This window comes from Nycticebus coucang, chromosome 7 (genome assembly GCF_027406575.1).
Source record: "Nycticebus coucang isolate mNycCou1 chromosome 7, mNycCou1.pri, whole genome shotgun sequence".
Classification (NCBI taxonomy): Eukaryota; Metazoa; Chordata; class Mammalia; order Primates; family Lorisidae; genus Nycticebus; species Nycticebus coucang.
This window is the reverse complement of record NC_069786.1, coordinates 128,390,210-128,402,561: the sequence shown is the minus strand read 5'-3', so window position 1 is coordinate 128,402,561 and position 12,352 is coordinate 128,390,210. Positions and strand designations below refer to the sequence as shown.

The 12,352-nt window shown below is 54.0% G+C and overlaps 1 protein-coding gene across 2 annotated transcripts; it reads left to right on the top strand.

Moving 5' to 3' along the window:
• Positions 1-3,653: 3,653 nt before the first annotated feature.
• On the top strand, positions 3,654-11,865 carry NMUR1 (neuromedin U receptor 1). 2 transcript variants are annotated; one of them, XM_053598160.1, is made up of 3 exons: positions 3,654-3,850; positions 5,504-6,398; positions 9,515-11,865. In XM_053598160.1, exons 2-3 carry the CDS (start codon positions 5,570-5,572, stop codon positions 9,889-9,891), a joined length of 1,206 nt encoding a protein of 401 aa, XP_053454135.1. In that variant the 5' UTR covers positions 3,654-3,850; positions 5,504-5,569; the 3' UTR covers positions 9,892-11,865. The 2 variants fall into 2 exon arrangements, with proteins under 2 accessions (XP_053454135.1, XP_053454134.1); XM_053598159.1 differs by lacking the exon at positions 3,654-3,850 and having other exon boundaries at positions 5,309-6,398.
• The last annotated feature ends 487 nt before the right edge of the window (positions 11,866-12,352 follow it).

The following is a 12,352-nucleotide window of genomic DNA, read 5'->3' as shown; positions in this document are numbered from 1 at the left end:
AGGGTGTTATGTCTGCTACTGAATCCTATTGTCTGGAAAAGTTGTGTAATAGGAATCCTTTGTATTATATTTTCAACTTTTCTGTAGGTCTGAAATTGTGCTAATGTAAAAAGGGAAAACAAAAACATGAGCCAGACACAACAAATCACCACTAGACTGGGTGGCGCCTGTGACTGAAAGGAGTAGGGCACCGGCCCCATATGCCAGAGGTGGCGGGTTCAAACCCAGCCCCAGCCAAAACTGAAAAAAACAAAACAATAAAAACAACAGTGGACTAACAAGTTCCCGAGCCCTGATGCCAGCCACCTGTTAGGGGGATGAGTTTTTGTCTGAAACCTAACTTTGATCATAATCGTGAACATTCATACATAAATGGTCAGATCCCAGTAGGAGCTTCTAGAATGCACATCAGGGTGGTGAGTGAGTAGGGAAAGCGGGGTGGACATTCAGGGGCCTTTATGTAGGTGCCAGGGCCAGGAGCACCCTGTGGGCACTCTGTAATAGCTGGGCCCAGTCCTGGGGTGGCGTGAGGGACACAAACACTTAGCACAAGAGAGATTCAGGCTTTTTCTGGCCTTCTTACCATGTGATCTGAACATGTCCTCCCTCTGGCCACAAGTGAAGGTCAGGGGACAGTGCACAGGCTAAGCCCCTGGAGGAGTGGCTGACTGCCTGTGCCCAGCACTCTGCCTGAAGCCTCTGGCTCTTGCTGGCATGGCTAAGAAACAGGTCTCATGGCCCTCAGGTAGCAAGGGGCTGGACAGACGATCCTAAATGGTCCTTTCCATGGGCAGGAAAGGCAGAGGTGGCAATGCCTGGAATCCTCCCCGCTGCTGGTCCCTGCACTGCAACAGGCTCTTGCAAGTCTGCGTACTCCTTCCTTCCACTGGGGCTCAGCTCTCCTGCCCCGGGTTGCTGGGGACCCTGCCCTTCCAATTCTGCTAAGCAGAGCTTCTCCTTTAGCCCTGACTCCCTGTAGATTTCCAGTAACTTCCAGAGAATTCCAATCATAGTTCTGACCATCATTTCTTGAGTGTGTCAACCCTGTACAAGTGTTTTAACCCACATTATATGGCTTAATCCTGACAGTGAAGTGTGGATGTGAAGTGTGATGACCACACACAAGCCATGAGGCTCCCTGAGATACCTGCAGCCCCTGCCCCCAAGCTTGGGACCCCACCACTTGAGGGGCTCAGACCTTCATCCACATTCTGCTGACCACAGCCTGGCCCAGGTCCAGCGAGCAGAGCCAGATGGAGAGCTCTCTGACCTGGCAAGGTGCCCAAGTGAGCATGGCGACTCTCCCTGCACTGGACATTCACTATTCCCGGCTCTCTGTGTGTGTCTGATGAAGCCCAATGATGGTGGATCCCAGGTGCAAAACAGTCCCTCCCTTCTGCCCAGTGCCTTTGTGTCCCCAACCTCCTTGTCTCCTCTCTGTAGAAAATAAAGTAGGGTGAGGCTGGGGGACTCCTGAGGGAACAGTGGGGATACCAGGAATTGCTGGTGAGCCCAAGGCTGAGAAGGTTCTGATTTAGGCTGGTCTCGTGGCTCTCAGGGAGTCAGCAGGGTGAGGAGGGGCTATGATGCTACTCAGGTTCCACAAGCCCTGCACGCCCAGGACCTGGGAGGTATCTCAGTGTCTCTGGAGGCCCAGCAGTCCTCCCTCAGTATATCTGCTGTCACCCAGAGTTAGGTCACTGGCCCCCTGGTCTGAGCAGATGTCCACCACCTAAACTCAGGACATGGATGGGTTCTACCCAGAAAGCCTGGCAGAAGCCACCAGATGGAGCAGGAGGCAGCAGGATGTCATTGGGTTCTGGGGGGACACTCTGTTGTGGCGGTCTTGAGCTCAAGCCTAAAGGCCAGGGCTCCCATGGCCCTTTGGGCAGTGTAGAGGTGGAGGCTATGACTGTGATGGCCACTAGGTCTCTCCTTTGGGGGCAGTTCTCTTTAGCCTGAGCTCTTTGATAACTGTTAATTCGAACCTCCAAAGGGTCCAGAGTGGGTTTAAGGCGCTCGGAGTGTGTGCAGAGTGGTGTGTGTGTAAGTGCATGAGTGTGTGTGTTTTAGTGAAGGGCAGTCTGTGACACCACAGTGGGCTCTGATTCCCAGGGATGCTGCCACTTGTCACTCTAACAGCCTTGTGTTTGAAGGCTCCATCTGAGCCAGCTCATTGAGGGCTGAGTAGTTAACTCTCAGGGGCACCCCAGAATCTTTTTTCTCAGGTCCCTGGGGACCATGCGCCCAAGCACGTCCCACATCTCCCCATGCCTGGCCTCTTGTTTACATGTGGAGTTCCTGGGAAGGCTGGTCTGGTGGAGCTTCAAGGGTCTAACTTCCCACCCCCAAGTCCAGACAGTGACTCATGGGAGAGGGGCACAAACACTGGGAGAGAAGGTTGGCACCACCAGTCATTAAATGGTAATAATCCCACCTGACAGTTCCTGGATGCTGGCTTTCTGCCAGCCCCTGTGCTGAACCTTTATGCTCAGTATCTCACATCATCTGTAAAGACAGTGGTGGCGGGAGGTAGCCTATTCTACAGGAAGAGGAACGGAGGCACAGAGTGGCAGGGCTCACTGGATCCTGGGGGCTTTGTTCTTAACCTCACCCTGTGCTCCTCAAAGTGTGATTCTGGGACACGGGACCCTCTGAAGGGCAGCTGCAAACATGAGGATCTCTAGGCTGTGCCCAGACTAAGGAGATCTAATTCTGGGAAGAGGCCTCCCAGCCAGCATTTCAGCCAGCTGGTTCCTGGTGAAATAACAGGCAATTAAGGAGTGGGCTGCAGGATGGGGGGCGAGGGGCAGGTAAGGCACTCCTGCTGAGTTTGTTTGCTTACAGTCTAGGGAAGCCCGAGGTTGGGGCAGGGCTTCCCTCCACCTTTGTCTATACCCCCCTTGGGAGGGTGATGGGAGCAGGGGAGCATTTGAATGGATAAAGGGGAGGGAATTGGGGGCTGAGGGAACACAGTGAGGAAAGGGGGAAAAGGGTAGCAGGTGGGGAATGGGAGTTCCAACACCAAGCTAAACTTAGGCGTGTTCTTTTTTTTTTTTTTTTTTTTTTTTTCTGCAGTTTTTGGCCGGGGCTGGGTTTGAACCGGCAACCTCCGGCATATGGGACCGGCGCCCTACTCTTCTGAACCACAGGCGCCGCTTGGCGTGTCCTTTTTTAGGAGGAAGAGTTTCCAGCAGAGGAGTGACACTGTTGGGGACTCAGGAGGAAGAATGGAGGCTCGCGCAGCGGTCCTGGGAGGGGGAGCACCTAGACCAGGGACTGGAGGATAGAAGGAGCGGTGGGCGAGTCTGGGGAGCCTGAGCCTGCGAGGCTGCAGTCCTGGGCTTGGGGCGGGGGGGAGGTGTGGAGCTGGGGGATGAGCCTCTTCGGCATAGTAGGTTGACTTTAATGACTGGTGGGACGTCTTTGCAGGTGTCTGAAATGTCGGGCAGGAGGAGATGGGAGTCAGAAGGACACCAAGACAATGGGGTTATGCTAAAAGCACGCAGGAGGGCGGGAACAGCGTGGAAGCCCCAGGGCACTTGGGCTTCTCCTCTGTGGCTCTCCGGGGCGCACGCAGTTTTCTCAAATGTAAAATGGGTTGTTGTGAAAGTTCCGTGAGGTAAAGGTGCTCCTGGAAGCGCCGCATCAAAACAACCGTCTGGTGGGTGCGGGGGTCAGAGGTGCGCGCCTCCCGGGTCTTGCGGCTGGGAGGGCTGCGGGGGCGGCACTGCCCCCTGGCGACTTTCCCGGCCCGCGACATGAGGGGCGAAAGGGCGGGCTGCTGGGGGCTGCAGTCAGTCCGTCAGTCGGCTGGCTCCTGGCGCCGCGTCTGCTTGGCCGTGGGTCGGTGAGTGACGCTGCCCCGGGGTCCCGCGGGCCGCAGACCGAATGGTGGGTGAGCGCAACGCCGACGAGGGCAGAGTCGCGGAGGCCGGGTCGGGGCTCGGGCGCAGCGGGAAGAGCGCGGGGGCGGGGAGGTAGCAGGGCTCGAAGGTAAAGCGGCCACTGTCGCGGCACCCCCCAGGGAGCCTTGCAGTCTATCGGGACGTTTCTTTTTCTGGCCAGGGGCGCCGCGGGGCTGCTGGCTCCTGCTCCGCGACCCTTCCTCTTGGAGGAGCCCGCCTCCCTCCAACCTGGGCCGGCGCCTGCCCGGTCGCAGCTCCTCCGCGGGGCTCCCGCACCGGGCGCTACGGGTAAGGGGGCAGGAGGAAAGTTAGCGGGAGCGCGATGGAAGGGAGGTAACCTCAGAACTGGCAGTGCCAAAGGCGCCAAATATTTAGACTTTGAGTATGTTAGGCATCAAAAAACAGAAGCAAGAATCCATTTTTGGATCAAGCATGTTAGAGTTTTCAGTCTTTCCACTCCCTCACCGATTCCCACAGTGACTCGCCCCAGAGGAAAGGGGGGTAACAATGTCCTCCTGGGTGTCAGGCAGACCCTGGGTTAATGCCTTTCATGGATTTAATTCCCTGAATCCCCCAGTGAGGAAACAGTCTCAGAGAGGTTACCTCACCAAAGGTCAGCCCAGACATGGGAAGGCTGGAGTTGAATCCAAGTACCTGCTTTTAGAGCCCTTGCCCTTAAAGACCACGTGATATCGCAAGTTGTGTCCATTTTACAGATGCCCAAACTGAGTGCCTCTCCCAGTGTCTATGTCCGGGAAGGGGAGACACCCAGGGGGAGACTGCTAATGGCCAAGCCCATGCTGGACAGGATCTGTCCTTTTTTCAAAGGTTTCAATAGACTGTGAAATTGGTTGGCCCTGTGGCTCACACCTGTAATCCTAGCACACTGGGAGGCTAAGGCGGCTGGATTGCCTTAGTTCAGGAATTGGAGACCAGCCTGATCCAGAGTGAAATTCTTTTTTTTTTTTTTTTTTTTTTGTAGAGACAGAGTGTCACTGTACCGCCCTCGGGTAGAGTGCCGTGGCGTCACACGGCTCACAGCAACCTCTAAATCTTGGGCTTACTCGATTCTCTTGCCTCAGCCTCCCGAGCAGCTGGGACTACAGGCGCCCGCCACAACGCCCAGCTATTTTTTTTGTTGTTGTTGCAGTTTGGCCGGGCTGGGTTTGAACCCACCACCCTTGGCATAATGGGCCAGGGCCCTACTCACTGAGCCACAGGCACCGCCCAGAGTGAAATTCTAAAATTAGCCAGGTGTTGTGGCCGGTGCCTGTAGTCCCAGCTATTTGGGAGGCTGAGGCAAGAGAATTGCTTAAGCTCAAGAGTTTGAAGTTGCTGTGAGCTGTGATGCTGTGGCACTCTACCGAGGGCAATATAATGAGATTCTGTCTCAAAAAAAAAAAAAAAGACTAAAATTTAAAATCGAGGTCCTACATTTGGGTATTTTTAAGATGTACATTTCTACATCTCTGGAATTATAATACCCCTGAAAGATTAGTCATCTTTAGGTTAGTGGCACCTTTGGTTCAATGAGCTAAGACAGATCCTGGATTCCCTGAATGACTTCCTGGGCATCTCTCACCTCTGTTCCACAGACTCCTCTCTGCCTCAATTGCTCTGGCCTCTCTGGAGACCTGTCCCTGGGGAGTGCAAGGAGCCCCATGCCCTGCAATGGCAGTGTGGCCAGGGAGGACTTTGACCCAGAGGACCTGAACCTGACTGAGGAGGCGCTGAGACTTAAGTACCTGGGGCCCCCGCAGACAGAGCTGTTCCTGCCCATCTGTGCTACTTACCTGCTGATCTTTGTCATGGGCACCGTGGGCAATGGGCTGACCTGTCTGGTCATCCTGCGTCACAAGGCCATGCGCACACCCACCAATTACTACCTCCTCAGCCTGGCCGTGTCAGACCTGCTGGTGCTGCTGGTGGGCCTGCCCCTGGAGCTCTATGAAATGCGGCACAACTACCCCTTCCTGCTGGGCACTGGCGGCTGCTACTTCCGCACGCTGCTCTTGGAAACAGTCTGCCTGGCCTCTGTGCTCAATGTCACTGCCTTGAGCGTGGAGCGCTACATGGCTGTGGTGCACCCACTGCAGGCCAGGTCCATGGTGACAAGTGCCCATGTGCGTCGGGTGCTGGCTGTGGTTTGGGGCCTTGCTGTGCTGTGCTCTCTGCCCAACACCAGCCTGCATGGCATCCAGCAGTTGCATGTGCCCTGCCGGGGCATTGTGCCCAACTCGGCCATGTGCATGCCGGTCTGCCCGCGGGCCCTTTACAACCTAGTGGTGCAGATCACCACGCTGCTCTTCTTCTGCCTGCCCATGGCCACCATCAGCGTGCTCTACCTGCTCATCGGGCTGCGACTGCGGCAGGAGACGCTGCTGCTCAGGCAGAAGGCCAAGGGCAGGGGTGCTGCAGTGGCTGGGTCCAGAGACACCCACAGGCTCCAGCTGCAGGATAGGGGCCGGAGACAGGTGACCAAGATGCTGTGTAAGTGTCCCTGCTGGGAAGTGGGGCTGAGCCAGGGGCTTGTCTGAGGCTGGGGCTCCCAGGGCTTGGGAAAGGGGCTGAGTGTCTGCATTGCGGGGGTGGAGGTATGTGGTTTGGGGGAGCTCGCCTCACCCATGTGTGGTGTGTGTGTGTGTTCATGTGTGTACGCCTGTGTACTCTTTTAGATTATGCTGCTGGAAAACTTACATCAATGTCTTGTGGTAGGAGTAATTTGTGGGGTCTATTGAAAAATGAGAATTCAGGGTCCTTTTTTTTTGAGACAGAGTCTCACCATGTCACCCTCTGTAGAATGCTGTCACATGACAGCTCACGGCAACCTCAAACTCTTGGGCTTAAGTGATTATCTTGTCTCAGCCTCCCAAGTGGCTGGGACTACAGGCGCCCACTACAACACCTGGCTACTTTTTTGTTGTTGTTGTCCTTGTTGTTTAGTTGGCCCAGGTCGGGTTCGAGCCCACCAGCCTTGGTACTTGGTGAGTGTGGCTGGCTCTGTAACCACTGTGCTATGAGCACCGAGCCAGAATTCAGGTTCCTTGTTCAAAAATTATTAAGAATGTCAAGTCAACAACAGTAGAGCATTAAACCAAGCCCGAGAACCTTCTACTTGTGCATATGCACAGGTTGTACAGCCACAAAGCCAAAAACACAGAAAGGGCAGGGTCACAAAGATGCAGGTGGATGGGCTCCAGGATGATAGAAACAGGGATCTGGACCCTCTAAGTCTCTCACCTTGGTTCCTAAACACACCTCAGCTCTGTTCTTCCCTGCATCATCCTGTGAGGCATGGCCAGTGGCATGTGATCCCTTTTCCTGAGGAACTGCCCTCTTTCCTAGGTGGCTATTGAAAAGTCTCAGGGAAGAGTTCTGATTTGTGGGGCTTAGATCATGGTCCACTGCTGAGCCAGAGCGGTGGGATACTGAGGTGCCACATAGCCCCAGTGGAACCACATAATGGGATCTGGGGAGAGCAAAGTCCCCCAAAGAGGAGAGGGAGATCCTGGAGGGGCAGGATGGTAAATTTCCTCCATGCTATCTATGTCTGCGGTTCTCTGGGAACCACAGGAGTGAGCATTTGTCTAAAAAGGCTCATCAGGAGGTGTGTGTGCGAGGGCTATCACACAGCACAGAAGAATCTGGCCAGAAGTGTGGACTGGGGCAGTCCAGGGCTTACCTGGCTAGGTTGAGACTCTGCATCTTACTGTGACCTAGACCTGGCTCTTTTTTTTTTTTGAGACAGAGCCTCAAGCTGTCACCCTGGGTAGAGTGTCGTGGTATCACAGCTCACACCAACCTCCAACTCCCGGGCTCAAGCAATTCTCTTGCCTCTGCCTCCCAAGTAGCTGGGATTACAGGCGCCTGCCACAACGCCCGGCTATTTTTTGGTTGCAGCTGTCATTGTTGTTTGGCGGACTTGGGCTGGATTTGAATCCGCCAGCTCAGGTGTATGTGGCTGGCTCCTTAGCTGCTTGAGCCACAGGCGTTGAGCCAAACCTGGCTCTTTTTCAAAAGCAGTGGCCCAGGGGAAGTGAGACAAACTGATACTAAGCCACCCATTAATCCCCTGCCCACGCCTCTGCAGCCCAGGTCAACCCCACCTCAGCAAGGCCTGAATCAGGCTAGTGGGGCACGCCAGGCAGGACAGGGCTGCTTGGTTCTGGGTTAGAGCCAGTAACTGGGGATAGCCTCATCCCCTGAGAAAGACCCTCCTTTCACCCTCTAGGCACTGTGTCTCAGAGCCCAGAGGCACTTGTGCAGGTGCTGACAGGGACTGACCCCAGAGCTCTGTGCATACCTCCCAGCCCTTCACTGTGAGGTCTGCACTAAGGGTCAACGTGCCCTACCGGCCCCACTTTGGGCTCCTACCACCGCCCTGGGATAGCTCATCCCTGGAAGGGGGGCTTTCTGCTTGTTGCCCTAGGACCACTGGTCTCTCCTCCCTCCCATCGCTCTCTCTTTCCCTCATGTTCACTTTCCCAGGGCCTGCTGTGCACCAGGCTGTGTGCTTGGGATGCTGTAAGCAGTGTCCTTTTTGAAATACGGGATTATGGGCGGCACCTGTGGCTCAAGGAGTAGGGCGCCGGTCCCATATGCTGGAGGTGGCGAGTTCAAACTCAGCCCTGGCCAAAAAAGTCACCAAAAAAAAAAAAAATAAATAAAATAAAGCTGATTTTAAAAAAAAAAAAAAAAAAAAAGAAATACGGGATTATGAGGAAAACCATGCTAGGGTTTGATGAGGAAGACACTGGCCCGGAAAGCTAGCATGTTGGAGAAGCAAATGTAAGAAACAACAAAATTCAAGGCTGGCCCAGTGGCTGAGCCCCAAGGGCAATGGCTGGGTCAGAGCAGGGTAGGAAAGAATTTGAGAGAATGAGCAAAGGCTTGGATAGCCTGTCCTACGTTTTGCTGGGTTGGTTGGGGTGGGGGGAGATGGCAAGAAAAGGAGGAGAAATGGACTGCTGGGGCAATTGTTATAAAAAAATAAAAAGGGGGGTGGTGCCTGTGGCCCCTAGGGTGCCAGTCCCATATGCCAGAGGTGGCGGGTTCATACCCAGCCCCGGCCAAAAAAAAAAAGGGGATTCAGTGCAGGACAAGATACTCAGCTGGGCCTTGGGGATGTGGGGCTGGGGCTGGGTGAGGGGCCCCAGGCAGAGGTGAGCTTGGTGCACGAGTGTGTCTAGCTCTCTGGCCCCACAACCTCTGTCTGCTGCTCACTGAGCATGTGCCCCATTCTCCTCCTTCTCCATCTTGTGCATCAGCAAGCATTGCCCTCAGTGGGCACCCAGAGTGGCCCTTGCCCCCCAGCATCACCAATTCCAAATTCCAGGGTGAGAGAATCTGATTGGACCAGCTAGGCTCAGGTATCCACACTTGGTCCATTGGGCTGTGGACAGACGCAGGAACACAACCCACTGCCCAGCCAGTGAGAGTTGGGGGGCAGCCTCTCTGAAAGCGGTGTGGCCAGATCAGACTGATTCCCAGAAACTTCCAGCTGGGCAATGAGTGTGGGTGGCCTGTGGCTTAGGAGAGGGGAGAATGGGTGGACCGAACTAAAGGCCAGGAAGGCCGTTGAGAAGGCTTCTTTTATGTGCCTGCAGTTGTGCTGGTTGTGGTGTTTGGCATCTGCTGGGCCCCGTTCCACGTTGACCGCCTCATGTGGAGCTCTGTGTCCGACTGGACAGAGGGCCTGGACCTGGCCTTCCAGTATGTGCACGTCGTCTCTGGTGTCTTCTTCTATCTCAGCTCGGCCGCCAACCCTGTGCTCTACAGCCTCATGTCCAGCCGCTTCCGAGAGTCCTTCCAGGAAGCCCTGTGCCTTGGGACCCGCAGCCACAGACCCCGCCACAGCTCCGACAACCTCAGCAGGGTGACCACGGGGAGCACCCTGTGTGACTTGGGCTCTCTAGGCAGCAGGGCTCACCCCTTGGCTGAGAACGGTGGCCCAGAGGAACAGCAAGAGACCAAACCCTCCTAAGTGGAGCCTCAAAATGGCTTCACCTGTAGGGGCCAGAGGGTCACATGAAGTCTGAGGAGACATAGCTGCCTTCCTCTGCAGGGATGTCCTTGTGTCTTGTCCTCCTGTGTGTCCTGTCCCCAATTCAGCCAAGAAACTCTGCACCTCTGTGACTCCTGGTTCTACCTATGTATATGAGATTTGAGGGGAAGAGCAAGAGAAAGGGTCCGTCCCCAATTATTGAGGGCGCACATTGTGCCAGGTACTGTATTGTGTGCCTTTGATCCCTACAAACTCCCATACCCCAGTTAAAGTCCTTCCTCTGTAGATGCACTGCAATTAGCTAGACTCAGCAGCCCTCCTTCTGGGGACTTCCCCCCACCCCGGTTCCTACTGTGTTTCTGTGGGGCCCTTGCTTCCCTCCTCATGTCTCATGGCCCTTTGGCTGTGGTTTTCTGTATGAGTGCATAAGTCACTGCTTATAATGAAATCAGCTGATACCCCCGATTGACAGGGCAGAAATTATTCTCTGCATCCTTATCACCTCTGCTTTCTCCCTGACCTCCACACGACCCCTAGACCCATGGCCAGTTCTTTGCTTGTCCTAGGGCAGGTGGGGTGGGGCCAGTGTGGGAGTGCCTCTGCCTCCATGCTGCTCACCTACACACAGGCTAGGGCAAAGGGTCTCTGGGGACAAGAGACACAGACAGCCAAGGGCAAGGAGTGACCCTGTGGGGAAAGTTCTGCTGGGTTCAAAGAAGTGGGAAAAGGAACAGGGTTGAGTAACTCCGGAAAACTGAGTTCCATCCTGGATCCCTGTGGACCAAATTGGTGCTCAGTCAGGACTGAACCAGTAGATGAGGTCTGCCCCATTGCAAGTCCCTGGGTCTTGTCCTCTTGAAGGCATCTGCGGCTGGGAGCTGCAGAATGACACAGGGTCTATAGGTCCAGGTGTCCCTGCAGACAGTTTCCCAGCCTGTGCCCCATGTTCTCTGTCTGAAAGTGGAAGAGATGATACAGGATTGCAGATAATGTCATTTAGTTTTTAAAATTAAAACTAAGCCAGGTTCGTTGGCTTATGCCTGTAATCCTAGCACTCTGGGAGGCTGAGGTGGGTAGATTGCTTGAGCTCAGGAGTTTGAGACCAGCTTTCTCCCTGAAAGAGGAACAGCAAGAGAGCTCTGTGAGAGCTCTCATTCTGCTGAGCCAGAATGAGACCCTGTCTTTAAAAATAGCCAGGCGTTGTGGCCAGTGCCTGTCGTCCCAGCTACATGGGAGGCAGAGGCAAGAGAATCACTTAAGCCCAAGAGTTTGAGGTTGCCGTGAGCTATGACGCCATGGCACTTTACCAAGTGTGACCAACTGAGACTGTGTCTCCAAATTAATTAAAATAAAATTCAGTTGTAAAAATAAGAAATTCTCATTGTAGAAAATTTAGAAAGTGCAAATAAGCAAAGATTAAAATAATTTTTTTTTTTTTGCGGTTTTTGGCCGGAGGTGGGTTTGAACCTACCACCTCTAGCATATGGGGCTGGCGCCCTACCCCTTTGAGCCACAGGTGCTGCCCAAAAATTAAAATAATTTTTTTTTTTTTCGTAGAGACAGAGTCTCACTTTATGGCCCTCTGTAGAGTGCCATGGCATCACACAGCTCACAGCAACCTCCAACTCCTGGGCTTAAGCGATTCTCTTGCCTCAGCCTCCCAAGTAGCTGGGACTACAGGTGCCCACCACAACGCCCAGCTGTTTTTTGGTTGCAGTTCAGCTGGGGCTGGGTTTGAACCCGTCACCCTCGGTATATGGGGCCGGCGCCTTACCGACTGAGCCACAGGCGCCGCCCCATAATTTTTAAAAGTGTAAAACCTCCCTTGCCAGGGACTGGGGGAGGGAGAAGTGGGTAGATGTTTAATGCATGCAGAGTTTCAGTTTTGCAAGATGAAAAAGTTCTAGACAACTGTTGCACAACAATGTGAATATACTTAATAATATTAAACTGTATACTCGAATGGTTAAGGTGGTAATTTTTTTTCCTGAGACAGAGTCTCACTCTGTTGCCCAGGTTAGAGTGCCCTAGTGTCACAGCATGCAGCAACCTCAAATTCCTGGACTCAAGTGGTCCTCTTGAGTAGCTGGGACTACGGGTGCTTGCCACGATGCTCGGCTGGTTTTTCTATTTTTAGTAATTTTTAGTAGAGACGTTGGGGTGGAGGGGTCTCCCTCTTGCTTAGGCTGGTCTTGAACTCCTGAACTCAAGCAATCTACTTACCTCGGCTTCCCAGAGTGCTAGGATTATAGGCATGAGCCACTGTGCCCAGGCCTAACATGGTAAATTTCATGTTATGTGTATTTTACTACAACTTTTTTTTAAAAAGAGGATTAAGTCGGGGCAGCGCCTGTGGCTCAGTGAGTAGGGCGCCGGCCCCATATGCCGAGGGTGGCGGGTTCGGACCCAGCCCCAGCCAAACTGCAACAGAAAAATAGCC

Bases quoted from the DNA above. Each gene is read 5' to 3' on its own strand.
- NMUR1 (XM_053598159.1), top strand. From the start codon at position 5,468: ATGACTTCCTGGGCATCTCTCACCTCTGTTCCACAGACTCCTCTCTGC. The intron at 6,399-9,514 runs GTAAGTGTCCCT...ATGTGCCTGCAG, and splicing joins ACAGGTGACCAAGATGCTGT to TTGTGCTGGTTGTGGTGTTT.